Source organism: Grus americana, chromosome Z (genome assembly GCF_028858705.1).
Source record: "Grus americana isolate bGruAme1 chromosome Z, bGruAme1.mat, whole genome shotgun sequence".
NCBI lineage: Eukaryota > Metazoa > Chordata > Aves > Gruiformes > Gruidae > Grus > Grus americana.
Window position 1 is genome coordinate 57,592,430 of NC_072891.1, and position 20,557 is coordinate 57,612,986.

Here is a 20,557-nt window from a genome sequence, read left to right on the forward strand (position 1 = left end):
AACACACAATTACACACGTTGCCGAATATGTTTCTCACTTTGATCATAACCATTGAAACACTAGTATTTGTGACAGAAGAGTATTGCTGTAAGACGAAAGCACCATTCAGGCTGGTCTTTTGGAAAGCCTGAAAGTCAATTAATGTAATATTCTTTCTATCTATTAGTAATCTGACTGGAGCTTTTGAGCCTTTACATTACTCAGATTTGGAGAACAAATACTATTCCTGGTAATCCCACATGATGTTGCTTTGAAGTAACGTTTAGAATATGAATGGGTTTTTATTTCAGTTTTCAAACCAACTATGTAGGACTAAGCTTTAAGTTTCCTGGAACATATTGAGTGTTTGAGTATGAGGAATACATACCAAATTTGGATGCAAGTGCTTACCCTTGCAATTAAAAAGAAAAACCCGTCTTAGAAAATCTCTGAGGTATGTGCAAATGAATGAGAAATCCACAAAGAAAAAACCAAAATGTAAAACACTCAGTCATCTGAAATAGTGTCTGCTATAAGAAATAAGAAGATTGTAAGCAGCCTAATGTGTCAGCTGCAGTATGCAGTTCTACTAGAAAATAAAAAACCATGCGTGATATCACAGATTCTAAGTTACATTCTAGTTGTCCACAGTTTGAAACACATTTAATGGAATTGTGATGTTCCAAAGCCTGAGGTGCAGAAAACCATTGGGCCAGGAACTGAAAACTGTCATTATCAGTAAAGGCACGTAGAGCAGTTCTGATGTGCTAGTTGTGTATGTGTCTTGGAAATGCTTCGATATGTATAATTTAGCGTTTTGTTTCCCAGGTGCACACAATAAGGATGAATCTACTTTATGAGAATGAAGTAATCTGACAGAAGATAATGCTTTCTAAAACTTCGGGCTGCATAGATTCTGCACTGTTACTTTAGAAATAGGCTTTAAATATCAATTCCTGTTTTAAATGCTGTATCAAGGTAGCTGACATTTTGAGATGTCATAACTTTGTGTATGTATACCTCTGCATTTCTAATTTTCAGCAGCCAGATGGCCTAGTACTACATTTTAATTTCTTCTTTGCTCAATATCTGAGGCCCACTGAAGAGTCTGGAGCTTTCAAATAGAGATTTCCCGATTGGGGCTTCCTTGGGGCCAACAGAGACAGATGGAGCTCAGCTATATAATTTGTATTTTAACTGTAGTGAATTACCCTTCTGAATGTGTATGTCTATGGTAGAAGATTTAAAGTATAGAATTTAGAATCTAATCTTAGATGCCCTCAGGTGGATGATTACAATTAGCTGAAACACAATTGTAGAGAGCTTCTGTTTAGACTGTATGAAAATGAAAATGAAAAAGAAGAAACAACTAGACTTTTAGATGCATAAACCTATGTGAAGTTGAAACGGCAGCCTGGAAAAAGTTCAGCTAAAAAGTCACTTTTTATTCTAATTTCTGTAAGAATTACTCAGGCAGTGTGTTCTTATACAGAATTATGCTTAAAATTACTCAAACACATTCCTATTTCTCTTCAGTATTTACTTTTACTATGGCTGGTGCTCTGTTTTATCTATCTTTGACATCACAGGCTTCACTGGACACAGAAGTAAGGATTTGCACCATAAAAAAATTTGACCTTTGCTAGCTACCTTCACAGTTTAATCCAGTAGAATCCAGAGAAAATCCCCTTTGACATTCACAGGTAAAACTTCCAGGAGTGTTTTGGCAAATTCCTTTTGATCCGCAGAGCGATGGCTGAGAACCACATTCATTGTTATCTTAAAAATGCAGAGGAGAGACAGAAGGTTGGTGTACCTTGTAGCATGATTTTAGACATGTTCATATATAAGAGGCTGAAATCCACAGAGGTGCAACAGTTTATTTTGAAAATGCAGCTTTTCGTATTTAAATGTCAGATGACCTGACAACTCTTGCAGAGCTATGAGTAATAAATTGGAAGTGCAAATTGTAATTCAGTTGTAAGTGTGAAAGACCCAGGTATCTAATTGGTGACAGTGGAAAAGTGCTGTACTTCTGTTTTAGCTGAACTAAAATAGTTTCAGTTGGCAAGACATATGCTTAAGATCTAAAGACATCTGTATTTATTAAAAAAAGAAAATGCAGTCTGTTTTGTTTAACTACATTTTAAATCAGATTTTAATACTTTACCCCTTTGTCTCCATGTGGTTATACTTAGAATATAATAACATGTATTAAATATGTACAACTGTTTACTAAGCAAGAAAATAGTAGGATAGTAGTAGTAGAAAATAGTAGTGGATAGTAGTAGAAAATAGTAGTGGATAGACTACTTTTTCTTTAGCTATAATTGTTGCTTTTCAAAATCTGTTTTCTGGACTGCTGACATTATTGCTCTGCATTATTACTGTTCATACCGAGCAAAAGAAATGAATGAGAATTGAGAATGTTGTTCTTATAGAAAAACTCATGCAAGAAAACTACTGTTTTTCTTACCAATACAAGCTGTATGATGTTGTGTAAAACCAGGTGGACATTTGCATGTGAAGCCTCCAAGGGTGTTGACACAGAGAAATTGACAATTATGTTGTTTGGTTTGACATTCATCAAGATCTGAAAGAAAGAGATGTTGCCTTAAGAAAAGTCAACAAAAAAAGATGTACATTTAGTCTAACTTGATAAAAATATCACATTTCAAAACTATTTCCTTTTAAGTCATGGCGCAACAAAATTAAAAGTCACTGTGTATCACTTTCTTTACCTTTACATGTCTTTCCATCTTCTTGAAGGACGTAACCCCGAGGACATGAGCACTGATAGCTCCCTTCTGAGTTCTTGCAGATAAAATTGCATGGTTTAGGAGACTGAGAGCACTCATCAAGATCTAAAGAGAGAAACTGTTAAGCATCTATTGTACTGATTTCTTTGTCTTTGAAAGGTATTTTCTAAACAGCACTATATTTAAGAGAAAAATGTTTGTAGAAAAAGTCCTCAGTTCACATTTGTTCAGAGTTCCTCTTTCTTTCTCTATGGATGTGTTGCTGTGGACTTTCTATGGAGTTGCCACTACAGTGACAAACCAAGTGTCTTGAAAAAGTTATGCTAAAGTGAGAGTGGCATTAGTATTTTCATCTAAGTATTTATTTTTGGGCATACTATGGTATACGTGTAAGTGTTAACCAACAGAAAAGTGGGAAAATGTAGACCATGAAATAATGAGCTAGTTTGTCAGTCAAAATGTTTATACAGCTGAAATGTATTTCAGTGCTCATTCTACTGCAAGAATATTGCCAGTACAGCTTGTTTCTTGATTTCCCCAAATTAAATACAAAAATAGAAGTGCATATTAGGAAAAGAAAGATAGAAAAGAGGTAAAAGAGATAAAAAGAAAAAACTGCTTTGATACAAAGGTTTACAGAGGTTAATATGTCATTATGTACCAATTAAAAAACATAACTGAGGATTAAGATGCTGAATCTTACCAATACAAGATGTGCTGCTAATGTCAGTGGTATAGCCAACTTTGCAAAAGCATCGGAAGGAGCCCATAGTGTTAATACACTGTCCATCTCTACATGGGTTTGGCATGACCTTACATTCATCAATATCTGTACAGAAAATACTAAATATGTAATCTTCCAGTTTTAAATTCAACTTTTTTCTTCTCTTTTTGCACAGTTCCTTATCATCATGCTTCTAATAGGAACTTTACCCTTTCTTTGTCATTAAAAATGGATCTGAATTCAAAGTCAAACATCCTTCAAACTTTCATTATTGTCTTTTGTATCAAAACATTCCTGCTGTTTCATTGGGTAATCAGTTTCCAGTTTTGCTAAGTCAAAATACAAAATCCATAGAAGTGAATTTTCGTATGACCAGTTAGATGATGTCAAAATTTTTTTCACCACAATTAAAAAATGTATGTTAGCTTCTGCTTCCTGTGTGGAAATAATAACTGCAAAGCATTCAGTGACACTATTATTAGAACCACTGCTGTTGCCTCTGTCATGTATGCAACTTTTCAGCATACAAAAGTTTTGGGATCATTTCTAGCTTTTAGTTTCTGTGTGGTACCTGCTGTTTTAGATCCCAACCCTGAAAATTCTGCACAGCTGTGAGTATTCTGGTTGCAGCTACTGTTTAAATGTGTTTTTAATTTCTGGTCTGTTGGCAACATTTGAAAAATCAAACTATTGTTTTGTAGGAAATTCTTTGAAGGAACTTCAAAGAGAATTCTGCATTTTTTTAAATATATGAGCATATCCATTTCTCCTTTTCTGCCTCTTTTCATCCCTGCAAATACCTCTTCCATCTGTAGTATAGCCTGGTCCATGTGGACAGAGTTTCTTATATTGGGTGGTTCCGGGAAGTGGACAGAGCTCACACTGGTTACCCCAGCCCCGGCCTCCATCACAGCAGCACTCAGATTTAGTGACAAGATTCTGGCTGCTTGAAGCCATCTGACACATTGTCTGTAAAACTTCAGCAAAGCAAAACCCTTTGCGATTATCTGTAAGGAAGAAGTAGAGAGATCAAGAAAGAGTAGGAGATAAACATCTGATCCATGAAGCATCTGACGTATTATTCTGGTTCTCCATCAACACTAGAGCAAGAACTAGAAGATTATTAGCAACCAGTCTATGAAGACTATTTTGATTTAGGCTTTCAGATTTGTTGTGTCTTCTGATAATCTGCGGCCACTCCCAGTGTATTCCAGACATCCCTAAAGTTCCGTACCTGCATGAGTTGGACACGAGTCTTACTTGCATGAAAGCTGTCCCCAGGGCATATCTGGTGAGCTTGCTTGATAGCAAAACAGGCTGCGGGCCAAACTGAGCTTCCACTTAAGCTGCCTATGTTTGACTTGCATTTGAATGATTTACTTGGAGTGGGATTAGAAGTCTGTTTGTTTTACTGGCCAAAATAGCATGTGTGATCTTCTATAATTATCCTGATGTGGTTCAAATGACAAAATCCTTAGCATGTAAAAAGTGTCTATACAACTCAGTACTTTTTCACTGGCACTCCTAGTTTTTGCTGGGGAAAAAAAAAATATGGCCTTACTGTTGATCTGTCCCTTTCTAATTATATTTTCCTTAATTTTTAAATGTTTTGGTTAATTAATACCTGTCAATCATGAAAGAGGAGCAGAACTTCAGAGTCATTAAGCTCCTGCCACTTTTCTTCAAACAGGCAGCTGAGGAGAGCAGAGATCCCAGCTTCCAGTGACAATGGAAATTAAATTTTGCACAGATGATATCTTCTAAATAGGCTATGTCACCTTTCTTATTTGTTAATTAAATTGGAGACATTGTCAATTATAGTCGTACAGATGCGTATGGTTTTAAATTAAAGATTTTATTTTTTTCTCTTAAAGCTAAAAGTTAAAATCCTTCAGATCCTTCAGAATGTTTATGTGTATCAACACCCAGCTGATCTTCTCTTTTACAAGTCTGAGGAGTAGAATCTGTACATTTCTTACATGAATCAGCTAAAACGTGAACTTTGGCTTTAAGCAAAACTTACTTTCAGTGCCCCATAACTTAACTGTTTACATCAAATAAAGCTGCTGTCACTGAACGCAACCAGTTGTGTGAGATAGCATGTTTGCTGTAGTAATTTGCAAGACTCAGCAGATTTCTATTCTCCCAGCTAGGTATATTGTGCAGGTCTTTATGCATATTATGATTTGAAGAACATATAATGCTTTGTCCCCAATTTGAGATGTGGAATGAATTTTAATGTGAATGGTTTGCACAATATATTTAAAATAAGGTAATCTAAGACTTAATGTTTGTGCTGTAATTCTGAAGAAATACTTTGTTTCTGCCAGACTTATTTTTCATTGTAATTTCTGACCCAGGAAATCCTAAAGGAAAAGTAGCAATGAGCAAACTAACCCAAAGCATAGTTTCCAGAAAATAATAAGAAAACCATATATTAAGTATAAGAAAACAAGAATGACCTCCAAACAGGGTATTTCCTTGGCATTAACAACTGGCTGGGGTTAACAGACTGTGGCATCCTCTTCCCATCTGGTCTTAATCCTTAGGGAATTCCCTGCTCTTCCAATGTTATTGCTTTGCCATGAAGTCAACACGCTACTGATGACAACTTACAGGGAGCTGTTTTTACAGTACTTACATAAGATAATACACAAGTATTTTTGATGCAAGAATACTAATAAATACTTATACAGTTTCAAGTATTGTAAAACACTTTGAAGTATCTACACTTGAACAGTGATAATAAGAAAGTAAGGTTTTGCAGTTTTTTTGCTTTCTGTAAAGGGAACAAAAAATTTTGTAGTACAAATGACAAGTCTGAGCATATCGAAAAGGAAATACAAGTTGATGAAGATAAACCCCTTCATCAGCATTTAATATGCAGGCTTGCCTCAAAACTTTTTAATAGATCTTGCAATTCTTTTGTGAAATCCCAGTATTTTGTATTCATAATCACTGTCTGAATTAAAAGTATAGAAAATTCAGATGACTCGTTGCAGTACTGTGGTGTTAAGATTGCATTCTGAATATGCAAACACTTCACTTTGCTCTGCATCCCAGTTTTTGATCTATCTAAGGTAACTAAACTCTGCTTCTTCTTTAAAAAAAACCTGTATTTTGTCCGGATAGTGTTACTCAGCACTGTATTTATGTCCTTTGGAATTTAGACACTTCTATGTGATTAGTAGACTCAGCTGACATTTTCAAGATAATCCTCATTCCTATCATTATTTAATATCATATCATTATTTATTAAGGATCATTATTTAATTTCTGTAGATATGAGAGCTGTTAGGTACTTAGAAGCCTAATTTACACTCTGCATCCTTTATACTTTAATGTAAGATGAAATGTATACGAAAGAGGCATTTACCAAGACACTCAATGCCTGATGGACTTGGCAGGAATCCTTCATTACATTCACATCGGTAGCTCCCAATAACGTTCATGCAATGACCATTTTCACAGATACCTGGCTTGGTGCGGCATTCATTTTCATCTTTACAAAAATATAATTAAAACAATTAAATAAATTGTTACAAGAAAATATATCAAGCTCATAAAATTTTTTAATTATTCTGTGTAATATTTGCAAGAAGTAGAAAATGAACAACTGATTAAACCCAGAAAGGACTTTCCTAATCACACTATCCTATTCCATTTCTTATGTACTGAATCCTAGGACAAAAGCTTTAATCCTTGTACGCTTTTTGCAACTTTTGCAGAAAACATTTGCAGCAGAGTGAATTCTAGTCATAACTTTTACCTGGCAAATAACGTTTAAATAAAATTGGAATATATGCATGATTTGATTAAGAAATTTCCACTTTGTAATCATTAAGAGTCTCTGAATACGTTTGACTTCTTCTGCAGTCAGTCACATTTCAGTCCAAACATCATTTCCCTGAAACAGTTTACAATCCTAGTGCACTTCCTTCCATAGCTAGTGGCACAGATATTGTAAGCAATTAGACACCTTTACAGATGTTTAAAATAAAGTCTCAGAAAAACCTCAAGTGATTTAAAGGCAGCATTACATGGCAAAAAAGGCAAAATTCTTGCTAGCATTGATTATATCCCCTGAAAAAAATAATAAACATCTGTAAAAGAGAGTAGTCATTCTCTGGCTGAAGGAACACTGTTTTAAAATATTTTCATTTAAAGCATTCACTGAGATGGATGTTTAATTTTTTTTTTCCCCTCTGAGCAAATAACATCCTCAGCTACTCTGTCCGCAGAGAGCTTTGGAATGGTCTTGGTTTGTTGGTTTTTTTTAATGTATCAAAAGAAAGTATAATTTGCCAAAATGTAGCTGTTGTTTCCTTCTCAACTTACTGAGAAAATGATGGTGGAAAGCTGTTTGCTTACTTACATAATGGTGAATTATTTTGAACTATGGCAGTTTCCACATCTTTTGTTGTTCATGGCTTTTATACATTGTTTCAGAACCTTACAGTTTTAACTCTCTAAGGAACTGTGACATTATTTATAAACAGTATTAATGCTAAAGGAAATGTAACTTTTTGTTTATGACAATTCTGCCTCGTACTCAAATTAGGTCTCTTTTGCTTGGCAACTTAGTATTTTAAGTCTAACAAGTGTCTGAAAAACTTTCTGATTTTGTTGTACAACAAAAGAAACAAAACCAGAGTTTTTCTTCTGAAGTACTTATGAGTCATTCAGAACTACTTTCAGATAAGACTCAAACCTTGAAACAAAAAAGAGAGTTTAAGATGTTGGGCATCATTAGTGATCTTAAGTTCCCTTTATGAATTGCTGTTTTCTAGTTTACTGTATACCTAAACAGAGAATTTTTCACTTGTTTGCATTTCAGTAGATGTCTTCTTCCCTTTCTAAGCTCTACCTGTGCAGCCTTCTCCATCAGGTCTCCGGGTCATTCCAAGAGGACAAATGCACATGAAGGTACCAATCAAATTTTTGCACACCATGCTTTTTGATTCGCAGTCATGGAGACCTTCAGCACACTCATCTAGATCTGTAAAAAAATATATATTTTGTGTTTGAACTTCCTTCCAGTAGCTTCAGTTACTGAAGACAACTAGCATTTTTTCAAGAAAAAGCACATATGGACTTCCCTAATTAACGAGCCTGCAAGAAAACTCTGAGAGCTATGCTTAATTGCAGTTATCTTAATCTTTGTGAGCTGTATTATCTTGTCATGGAAAAGATGAACTTCATCATTGTGACCTTCTTGGCTTTACAATCCCCATCAAGGGGGTACACTTGATAACAAAACCACTAGATACTGGCCTTACATGAGTTCTGAAAGAGTAAATCATTATCCATTGGACTGTTTGCTACATTCCATTGAGAGGATGAATGCAAGATGCACAGAAATATTTTGATTATGCTTTGGCCAGTACAAGGTGATGGAAGTTGGAGAAAAGTGTATACATCATACCTTTGCACATCTTTTGGTCTTGTCTTAGTTCATAGCCAACTGGACATGTGCATTCATAGAAACCGTAAGTGTTGATACAACGAAAAGCACACAGCAAGGGATTCTGAGCACACTCATTTACATCTGAACAGAAAGGAACAAAATAATCATTCTCCACTAATTTTTAAACAATCACCAAGGTTTTCTTATACCTGTGCTTCTCTTCTCATCTAAATGTATCAGAAATGCAATAATTCAAACCAGAACCTTGTGGATGTGTGGTTTTGAGTAGTCAGAGAAAATTGAAGAAAGCTCTGCTTAAAAATAATTGCATAATAAATATGGAACAACCTGAGCTTAGAATGACAAGTTGGGGCAAGCCTATTTCAGATTTTTATTATATGGTCATTTTTTAATGTATTTTTGTGTGATGAGAGATGTGGGCTTTTTTCCAATTCTAAAAAACTGAATTCTTGCTTCAGAAAGCAAATTAATTATGATTCATAAAATACAAAATTTGTAAGTAGCATCCTGATCAACATCCAATGAGAGCAGAATTGTTGTACACAAATCCCACACTATGAAAAATAAGAGGTACTTAATGAAACTAATAGGGGATTAGTTTAAAACAGATGAAAGAAAATACTTCTTTAAGTAGTGACATTCTGGATCTTGCTGCCACAAGAGGCTGTGAAGGTATGGTGGATTCAAGATGGTACTGGACAGCTTCTTGGACAGAAGTATCTACCTATCTATAGGTAGATACTAAACCCACTCTGCAGGGATGCATCTCCCTGTTTATATCATATTCTCCCTATATCCTCAGCTCTTGTATTAGAGGAGTGAACTGCAGAAAGTTGTTAGTCACGATTGTACACTGAATTAGCATTTCAACTATGAGGTTTGAAATAATGAACTATATGGACTAGTGGTCTGACTTCACGTTATTACATTCAGTATAACTCACTTCTAGCTGTAAGTATGATGAGTGGGTCAGTTCATAACTGCTCTGCCTCAGTTACAAAAAATGCTCTGCAAATTCAGGCATTTTTGCCATGGTTAGCTATACCATTTACAAGGATATTTTGGGGGGCGCTACAGTAACTTTTCCCTTCCTTGCCCCCTCGCCCTCCACCCTTTTCCAACAGCTGAATAATGTCACATACCACATACCACAACATGCAGTCTGGAAAATCCTGTGATAAACTAAAAATACTGCTTAAATCAATTCAGGACTTCTTTTTCAATTACACATATCAAGCAGAGAAATTTTTTTCTTCTAGTTATTATAGTACCAAAGGCCTTGTTAATAAAGTAATTCAAATACTGAGGAATGGACAAAAACTAAAGAAAAACAAAAATAAAGTGGACAAGTTACCTTCACAATTCATCATTGGGCCTGGCTCAAATCCTTCGTGACAGTTGCACTCAAAACTGCCGATCACGTTAGTGCATGTACCGTTTCCACATGGGTTGCCAATTGAACATTCATCAGTATCTGTATATAATGAATAAATGCAAACTGAAGAAAACTGGGATACATTTCAAATTGTGCTTGAAATTCAAGTGTTACAATTCTTATAACTTATGAAATATGGACACACCGATGCAATGTACTCCAGTGTAGTCTAAGTTGTATCCCATGGGGCACTCACAGCGGAATGATCCATCCGTATTGATGCAGTGACCATTTGAGCAAATCCCTGGGCTTTCAAGGCATTCATTGACATCTAAAAAGCAGAAAGATATTAGCAACCACTTAGCTGATGCATTTCCATATCAAGTCTTAAAAAAGCAGTTAAACAACCCAAAGCACCCTATTCTGTTTTTCTCTAACCATGCAATTTCAAAGGTAAGCTTTTAACCATCATTTCATAATGGCCTACATTTATTAAAGGTCAGCCTCTTGTCACCTGCGGCTGTGAGGAGTAAGCCGTCATGTACTATAACATTCAAGTCTAGTTTTAAGTATAAATATATTTTTTTTATTACTAGGAAAAAGAATATCTACCTTCACGTGTATCATCAATTCCAGGAATAGTTCCATGACCATATGGACACAGGTCCTGAAAAGCAACTATAGAAGTATGTTTTTTTTAAAAAAAAAGATTGAGTGAGGGAGAGAACCATGACAGATGATTAAAGCTATCAAAAAATCCTCTATATCACATTTTTCAAAACTGTCAACTGTTTAAATCACGGTCATTATGCTGTCTTGCCAGATGCAAAAGTGACACTGTCTCTAGATTGGGGAAGCAGCACTAGAACTCATTGAGTTTCTGTGTGCGCATGCTTGGGGCCTTCCCCTTTCAGTACTTGGAGAAAACCAAGAACTGAAAACTGTTGATTACTTCAGGGATTCTTGGCACTGTCCCATTTTGCTCTTCTCTTTTGCCTAAAGCAGGCTAGATCTACAGATAGCAGTTACTATTTCATTTCTTTACAGAGGAAAAACAACTCAGTATTTCTCTTTTTCTGTTTTTTTTCTATTTAATTTTGTTTCTTCTGTTGACCTGAAAATAGTTCTAGAAAAGGCCATTAAGAAAGAATGCCAAAAAGATCTCTCCTAATGATCAAAAAGGTATCCCACAAATGTGCTTTTCCTTTTCTCCCACCTAAAAAGGCTTTATTTTAAATCTTGATGGATACCTTCTTCTTCCTTTGGACAGAGCTCACAAGGATCACCCCATCCTTCTCCTGGCATTTTACTGCAGCAACACTTTGCCTTTGTGGTGTTGAAAGCCTTTGGCACTGAACATTTCCCATTCTCAAAGTTAGTGAAACAGAAGCTCTGGCGAGTATCTAAAAAAGAAAATACAGTTACATGGAGATAGCACCTCCTTCCTAGTTAGATGATGACTGTCTGGCCCTGAAAAGAATATTGTTAGGCCTGTACTTTTCATATGATTTAGAAAGCACTTTCCAACCCTCTCAAGGGCATAGTTTGGAAGGGATCTACAGAGCATCTGCTATCTGATAAGAGTTAAGTTATTTCATTCTTTAATCAATAACTTACCAAAACATCTTCGTCCATTATCAGACAGCACAAAACCTGTAGGACAGATGCACTGGAAACCTCCTGGAATGTTCGTACAAGAGCCAAAAAGACAGATGTTGGGATACTCAGTACACTCATTAATATCTGTAAAGGAGAAAACGTTCACTGTAACCCCATTGGCTGTGAATTCCTTTGTTAAGAAAGACTGTTTATTTAATTATCTAACTTCAGTAGGAGATGCTCCTCCAATAGAGCACCCAAGCGAGAAAGCAGCCTCAAGGTTCCGCTAACTATTTCAAATTAGACAATTTCACTGGCATGCACTATCCTGTCCAAATACCATTCTCTGTTCTTTGTCATATTTATAATATAAACATTAAATAAATGCTTTCAGACTAAAACAGAGGAGAAGACATATTTCTGATAAGAAAAATACTCTTCTGTAAACATAAAACATCCAAAGATGAATTTTAAAAAAATCTGTATGTTGATCGTTCTTTGTAATTAAAGGTGGGCTTTTTTCATGTTGACTGATTGATTCTTGAACTGAAACGATAGCTAGTTATTAGTAGAGGGAGGCCTATGTTTATATTTATATATTCAGATTTATTTTTACCAGTCTTCCACAGTCACTGTTGGTATGTCATTTAAATTTTTTTCCTGTTCAAATGCATCATTTAGAATATATTGCTATGACTATTTAAATGTGAGATTTAGACTTTTTTTGAAGTGGAGATCTTTTTATAATTATTAAAAACTTAAACCAAAATAAAAGAGTACTTAATATAAATATCAAATGCCTGTAAAATTGTGCAGCTCAAACAGTATCAGGCTGCATACTGTGCGTTAATATAGACAACAGCGAGAGTAAGAAAAGTAATACATTAATAGACCTTTAATTTTTCATACCTATTATTTTACAATATATTTTAATTTATTCTATTCTGCAAATACTGGCAGAAGATATAAGCCTCCTTGCTAAAGTAATTTGTAAAGGTAATTATATTTTAATAAATTCTGAAGTGTATTTTAATAATCTTCAAAGCTATACCTGCAGTACAACCCCTCCCGAATCATTCTGTAAGGGATATTAAAAGAACTGTCACAGAGACCTATGGTTGTATAAGTGTTCTACAATAATATCCATATTGATCTTAATCCAAGTGTAGGCAGGCATAGGTATTCTCCATGAAAGTAAGGTCCATGGATGGATGTTGAGTCACAAATTTGTAGCACCATTTGTCCTGATATTTATTGGACTCTACTGTACTAAGTCTTAGAAAACTGATGTGTATTTGGCAGATAATGAAATAATGGAAATGCAGTCTTTATCACTAGGAATATATAGTGATGGAAGAAGTCATGTAGGAATAGATTCTGTGACGTTACTTCTGAAAAATATGACCTTGAGTCCCATTTTCAGAAGTTATTATAGGTATAGCCCATGAACAAACCACTGGCATATGGCCAAACTCTACAGTAGCTTCCCATGGGCAGGATCTTACTATGTGAAGCATCTTAAGTCAGCTTATTTCAGTGAAAAAAAGCTAATTATTTTCCCAGTTAGTGTGGCAGAAAAAATCCAGCAATTCAGCATTAATGGGATGGAAAATCTGCTCTTTTGAAGTACTGATTGTTACTGTAATGAATGGCTTGGGACTAGTGGAGGAAATACTTCTTCTGGCCATGATGACTGGTGACTAGCCAGACTGTGGAAGTAAATGAGTCCTTTCCCCTTCACTCCCATAAAATGAAAGGAAATATATAATAAGGCTAGGTGAAAACCAAGAATTTTTCTGTGGCTCCCATCTGTTTTGGTTTCTCCTGCATAAAATCACCCTGAGCTCAAAAAGTAATCTAGCCATTGCCAACCTTCACATTACAGATGTAATGGATTCTTAAAAAGCTGTTTGCGTATGAAATCAATAGAAAGTCATGGAGAACATATGTTGCAAAAGCTGTCATAATATTCAACAAAGTATTAGTACAATCACATGTGATTATCTAGGCATTTTCTAGGAACTTTAGTCTGCAAATTTTCTGGACATATGGCAGAATGAAGAAAAAAAATGTAATTAAGTCCTTTTTACTCAGTTTGGGAAAAAATCTGTTTGGCAGTCACTGGTGCTGTCAAAAACACCAAGAGGTTCTGTGAGGATAATAAAGTGGCCATAAATAGTGATATTCCCAGAAAACCAAAAGCTTTCATTTGAAATTTATGATTTTAAATTCTAGGTGATTTGAATTCATCTCAAACATAATTGCTAATATGGAAACAGCAGCTGCCAAAAGAAACCATGAAGTTGGCAGGCAAACTGAATATGGTGGCATGATACAAAAGGATGAGAGAACTCTGGGGCTTAGAAAATATATCCTATCGTTCAAGACAAAAATTAAAAAAGGTTCCTGCGATCCAGTTCCTGCACCCATACAGATTAGGTGGCTACAGGCCAAATCTTTATGTCCTCACCAGTGTTTTCTTCAGTCCATACAAGGACAAGCTGCTCATTTATTATTGGGAGCTATTTGGATGAATGTGTGTCTGGGCTATCACACCAGCTAACTTCAGTCATTTAAGCTGAAAACCAAGTTTCTTAATACAGTCACTGTGGAGAGATAGGTGCTTGCTCTGTCCTCTGACCATGCAGAAACCTAAAGCTTCTAGGTTAGCTACCTAAAACTAGTAGTGTGCACCTTCCTTGCCAGGTGCCCTACACGGTTAATTTACATGCCCAATAAAGTCACAGTGTTCCTGTGCTTTGCTCTGCTGGAAAAGGGCATTGTAACTGGGATTTATTTCTCATTCTCTGCCACACCAAATCTTAATTAATTGTGTGGCATTCAGCTCCTGAATGATAATCAAGGCTTTAAATGAACAAGAACACACAAACTGATGGAAGGTCTGCTGTATCCTCTTCCTCCTCCTGTGAATCTCAGAAAACAGTTGTTAGAAGAAACCAGTTTAAGCAATTGTTCCCATAAGCTCCATAATTTTATCAAGATTTTAAAACCTCATAGCCCTCTGAAGTCAGAAGCTTAGTTCATGCATTGATTGCCAATAATTACCTTTCTGTAAACATTATAAAAATGCAGTACACAGGCCAGTTTGTTTTATGAATGACATTTTAAAAAAAGTGAATGAAAGACATAATACCATTTTTTTAAAAGTAAATATTTTTGTTTGCATTAATGGAGAAGTTAATGTACAATGTACAGTACAATATAGTACAAAATATCTTGCCTTCCACTTTTAAAACATATTTCTGAAGAATTTTCCTACTTATTCCCTGTTATCACGATCTTAAGTTGGGCAACATTCACAAACATTAGGGTGTACAACTACTTTCCACCAAATTAGAATCAGATACTTTTTCTAATTTTTAAATTGTTCAGAAACAACAATGACAACTTGCCTTACCAATACAACTTTCACTTTTTACTTCATATCCTGGTGGACAGATGCATCTAAATGATCCTTCCAAATTTTGACAGGTACCAGGAGAGCATGAACCAGGTAGTGCCACACACTCGTTAGTATCTTTAGAGAGTAGATGGAATCAAGAAAGGTTTAGAATCATATAATTCTTACGGTAACAAAGCAGGCTTATTCATGAAAAAGACTGTAGGATTCATTTCTAATTTTCTTTTCCTGAGGCATGTAAATGCTTGAAGATCAGTAACTATTCCAAAACCCAGTTACTTCTACTGTGTTTTCATTAAAGTTACTGTTTGTTGGTTTGGGTTTTTTTTATACTTAGATACTCAGACTGTGTTGCTTCCCTCTAGATGGGAGCTAATAGTATGATTATTTCAGCTGATCAGTACTTTAACATCTCCATGTGGTATCATACATACCAATGCAATTCTTGCCATCCAGATTAAGTTCATATCCTTCATTACATAAACATCTGAAGGAACCAATTTCATTGAAACACCGTCCATTTCTGCACACCTGACCAAAGAAGGAACTGCACTCATCGATATCTATAAAAAAAAAAACCCAAAAAACCCAGAAGCAAGAGTTGAGTCCCAGCATAGTATATACAGTATGTAATAAACACACTCAAGTTGCAATATATATTTCTGTGGAAAAGGCAAATCCTGAAGCAACAAAGGAACAGCTGACAGCTAGTCAAAAGTAACTCTCACTCAAGTGCATTAAGGTATATGTTCTATTTAAACAACGCTCTTTTTTTATAGGGTATTATAATTTTCAAACTTGCAGCATTACCTCAGCCACTGCGTCTGGAGACATTCAATTACTGCCAAGTGACTGTATGATACTAACTCCAGACACAGAAAAGAAAATGTTACATGGAGTATTCTGGATTTTATCTGGACTTATATGCACTCGAGTTTCCTGCTAAAATCTGCCTTGTCATTTTCAAATTTTGGAACATGTCATTTGCCTTCCACAGGATGATTTTCTCCTTCATAACCAGTCTGAAAATGAGGTTTGAAAATGCTTATTAGTTTGTCAAGTTACTTTAATAATGCAGACTTAAAGGAGCACTGCATAAGGAAAAATACAGATGAGAAAGTGTCAGAATAAATAAAAAGGAGATTGCATAAGCATCATGGTGTAAGAATAACTTACACTTTGGTGTTTCAAAATACTTGAATTTGAAGGATGAAAACTAACATCAGTTTCACTGAAGAGGTTTTAGTTTTCTTCAGAAGCCTAAATACCAACTCCTGAGGATGTACATTCTGCTTCAGCCAGTATAGCCATGTCTGTATTACTAGTTTATTCCATAGTGCATTTCTTCTGTGTTACAGTTCTACAAGCAGAAATACCTCCCAAGTATTGTATTGCGATGGGCTAAGTTCCCTTTGAATGACTGGGAAAGTTTCTAAGATGACCCTGAGGCTCTCCGAGCTGTCAAGAGGAGTGCTAACAAAAGGCCAAGTCTCTGAGTGAGTTTGGGCTTCTTGGCCTCCTTGAAGGCATAGCCTGGAGCAGAGGTGCTGGATGCTCCTGGCAGTAGATTGGCAGCTATACTTGCCAAGGGAAAGAACCTCCTTGGCAAATAGTGCCATTCTTTGGCAGCAGACTCTTCTTTCTTGAACAAGTTTTTAATTTCCTCTTTCCTGGACAAGGAGAGGATTTAAAATACTTATTTAAGATGTTTTAGTCTTGCCTGAACCAGGCAGGAACCAGTAGTCTTTCTTCTGTAGCAGTAAGGAATGAAAAACTGTCTTCTCTTTTGGCTTATGCTCTGCACAAGGGAGAAGATCTCCAGAGACTTACAAGACTGCTCTTCAGCCCAGGAAGATTTTATTGCTTTATCACAAGTATCCAGGAATTTAAATTGTCCAAAACCATCAGATATTCTGGTGCCCTGCTTTAGGGAATAGGAAATAGCAATGCCTTTATAGACTCTGTGTAAGCAGAGTTCATCTTAGGAGAGCAGATTTGGTAGATTAGTTGCAGCTTTCTTACTGCTAGTCTGCTTCCTCTTTCACACTGTGTGCAACACTTGTGGTGTGATATAATATATGCTTAATGCAAGTGGTGCCTATGGAATGTGCCAGTAGTCAAGGACAATTATGGTAATTACCCAGGAAATCTAATGGACGTGAGCGCTGCATTAAGATGTCAGTGAACTGTAAGGTTGCCCAGTGGTCCAGAGATTTAGGGTGTATGTTATCTCAAGCTGGCCAGTAAAAAATATTTTGAATTAGTTTAAAAAAATTATAATAATGATTAATCTTTAAGGCTTGTAACAGTATCAGTTACTGCACTCAATTAACTTTATTAGCACCCTGACCTGTCTCCTGTTTGAGTTTTAACTGTATACCATCGTCTTTGGCATACTAAGCCAGCAGCAATGAACATAAGGTTTGGATTACATGACCTACCCATACAATCATTATTATGAGTTAATTCAAATCCTGGATAACACAGGCAGTTATACGATCCAACCGTGTTTTTACAAGTTCCATTTCCACATGGATGATGTTCACATTCATCAACATCTGCAAAGAGAAACAAAACTGTATGTGGGAACTGATTTTCTGAGGTATGTGTTAATGTGTTATCTGTGGACAGTGAAAATATTCTCAACCTCAGTCTCTCCTTTCATCTATCACATTTTGTATCTATACTACTTATTTTTACAGCTTCTGGGTACAAATAGGAAAATGTTACATGATGCATTTTTTATATGGAGTTTAAAATAAAAGATACTGTTACATGCAAAGATAATAGTAAGTGCATGTACAGTATCTCAAAGCATTCTTTTTATTTTCCATACTAACATTTCTTAATTTCTTACTGTACACTAATGATCAGAACTTAGTGCAAAGGATTGAGTGTCACAGCCCTGGAACTATCTCTATTTTTATGTACATATTTTACTCTTAAGCCCACCAAAACCTGTTGAAAACATTCTATAAAGGTGTTTTGTGTCATTGTTCACAAGTCAAATTACATATATATATATTATATCAATACTACATCCAGAATTATAAAGTCTGCTTACAAACTCTTGGAAACATCCTTTTTTAAAAGGCACTAAAATTCAATGTTTTCTGCTGTGTGTTTCAGTAATTTCTGGAGTTTCATGGGCATCTGGAAGGTATTTAGACCTTGTTCTCCTAATTCTGGTGGACTTTCTGAAACATTTTATTTATTTACAGAATGTAAACATTTTGTTGTATGGATCATTTCCATAACCTGTCACTGTCTAGATTTGTATTTCATTATACAGAATTTTTAGAATTAGTTTTAGAATTACTTAAGTTACTGTTTTGAGTAACCAGGCTCTCAAAATTTTGGAGTGTTAATACAAATCACTTTCCCACATATCCTCCTCAGATGGTTTGACAAATGTGATTTAGTCCAAATATGAGAAGACTCAAGGTGTATATGAATATGTAATATAATGTGAATAGGTTTCAAATGTCTGGTTATAGTTGAAATTGGAACACACCTATGTTATAGAAGACACTGACTTCTCTGTAGCTTAGAATTGACATTTAGATGATCATTATTTCAAAAATCAAAATCATTTTTAGCTGTTTTTCTCAAAGATAACCGAATTCACATATGCATTGCATTTTTTTTAAAACCCTGTAGAACTGATTATGAAATGCTAAAAGAACAAGAAAAACACTCTTATTTTGCAATCTTACTTCTTATATCTTCTCTATCATGTCATCATTTTAATACAAAATGAGTATAGATTTAAGTTACATTAAACGTGGAATTCTGTTTTTTAAATGAAACATGAGCTCAATACATTTCTAAATAATTGAAAATTACATCTTTTTTTAATCTCCAAACTCTATCACTCTGTTATATTTCCTATAAACTTCTCTGTTAAATAAGCCACTATGATGTATTTTTGTGAAAATGGGGTTAATATATTCTTCAGTAACATGGAGCTATCTCTGAGAATAGTGTGATTTTTTTTTTCCTCAGACTAATATATCCACTCCAAGGACAAGTTCACATACTTTATTCACAAAAATCCAAAACTGTATGAATCAGTCTTTTAATGTCACCTTAAACTCCTCAAAAAATTAGAGTCATGTCCTCCTCCTTTAAAAAACAAACAAACAAATCAACCACACACAAAAGCATTTTCTTTCCATACCCATGCACATTGTCTGGTCTTGGGATGCCTTAAAACCATTGTGACATATGCACTGGTAACTTCCTTGCATGTCCACACATAAACCATGACTGCAAACATTAGGAATTTCCAGACATTCATTGCGATCTATAACAAATATATAAAACAGATGGTTCACATTATCGACTTTTATTATTCATTCATTTTACACAAACATGTTTTTACAATATTATTATTATTAAAACCAGACTCAAAATTATCCATAACTAAACCTGAATCATAAAACTTCATTTTATAGGAATTTCTTGCGTATACACCTTGAGGTCAAAACTACTGTTAGGATTTGGTTGATGTATCAAGAATGTTCTTTAAAAATTTTACCCTGTCTTTTCTTCCCTTCTACAGAGAAACAGGGCTATAAATTAGAAACTGCGACATAAAACAGCAAAATATGCAAGGTAACAGAAAATAAATTATGCTTTTACCCTTTGATAGAGTCTTGCACATGCCATTGTTTAGGTACAAACAGATTAAAATTGATGAGAAAAGTCAACTGATTTCTTACCAACACAGGCACCATTGGGTGAAAGTTTAAAACCAGCAGCACATTCACAGCGGTAACTACCAGGACTGTTGATACAATCTGCATTTCTTTGACAGAGACTGTCTCCATTGCTGCACTCATCAATATCTGAAATACCAAGTGTCATGGTTCAGACATCAGAAACCACAAGACAGTTACATCTGCCTAGAATTTAGACTGTATTGTCCGTCTTGTGCAAGATGAATCTTTGTCCTCAACAAAGCATGAATATTCTGACCTTCAGCCTCCTGTGCCGTAAACGCAAATGAAAAGCAAAATCAATACAATTTCATCCATAACATACTTTTTGGATGAAGGAGGTTCCTGCAAATCCAACTTACTACACACTGAAGTGGCTTAGCAATTTTAAATGTCTGCATAAAGAAATTAGGTTTTGTATTAAAAAGTGTTCCTCTTTTTGCCTTTGAACTGAAATAGTAGTCGCACATTTGCTTAGCTTTTTAAGGTGCACATCTCAGCACAAGACCCTTGGATACCAATGACAAAACTCCTATTGACTTTAGGACAC

General features: G+C 35.2%; 1 protein-coding gene across 5 annotated transcripts in view; it reads right to left on the minus strand.

Annotated features, from left to right (window-relative positions):
• Nucleotides 1-20,557, minus strand: part of FBN2 (fibrillin 2) — a 169,338-nt gene that overhangs the window by 7,373 nt on the left and 141,408 nt on the right. For 4 of the 5 annotated variants that reach the window (XR_008574594.1, XM_054808952.1, XM_054808951.1 and 1 more), the window contains exons 44-61: nucleotides 20,011-20,136; nucleotides 19,467-19,592; nucleotides 17,728-17,844; nucleotides 15,721-15,849; nucleotides 15,284-15,403; nucleotides 11,884-12,009; nucleotides 11,517-11,669; nucleotides 10,879-10,944; nucleotides 10,472-10,597; nucleotides 10,246-10,365; nucleotides 8,889-9,011; nucleotides 8,331-8,462; nucleotides 6,840-6,965; nucleotides 4,264-4,470; nucleotides 3,443-3,568; nucleotides 2,722-2,844; nucleotides 2,457-2,573; nucleotides 1,631-1,759 (exon numbers count right to left, since the gene is read on the minus strand). Coding sequence is in view for 4 of the 5 variants with exons in the window: in XM_054808952.1 (XP_054664927.1) it covers nucleotides 1,631-1,759; nucleotides 2,457-2,573; nucleotides 2,722-2,844; nucleotides 3,443-3,568; nucleotides 4,264-4,470; nucleotides 6,840-6,965; nucleotides 8,331-8,462; nucleotides 8,889-9,011; nucleotides 10,246-10,365; nucleotides 10,472-10,597; nucleotides 10,879-10,944; nucleotides 11,517-11,669; nucleotides 11,884-12,009; nucleotides 15,284-15,403; nucleotides 15,721-15,849; nucleotides 17,728-17,844; nucleotides 19,467-19,592; nucleotides 20,011-20,136 (2,292 nt within the window). In the remaining variant the exon portion in view is untranslated. The remainder of the gene's footprint in view (nucleotides 1-1,630; nucleotides 1,760-2,456; nucleotides 2,574-2,721; nucleotides 2,845-3,442; nucleotides 3,569-4,263; nucleotides 4,471-6,839; nucleotides 6,966-8,330; nucleotides 8,463-8,888; nucleotides 9,012-10,245; nucleotides 10,366-10,471; nucleotides 10,598-10,878; nucleotides 10,945-11,516; nucleotides 11,670-11,883; nucleotides 12,010-15,283; nucleotides 15,404-15,720; nucleotides 15,850-17,727; nucleotides 17,845-19,466; nucleotides 19,593-20,010; nucleotides 20,137-20,557) is intronic. The other variant, XM_054808953.1, reaches the window with a different exon arrangement.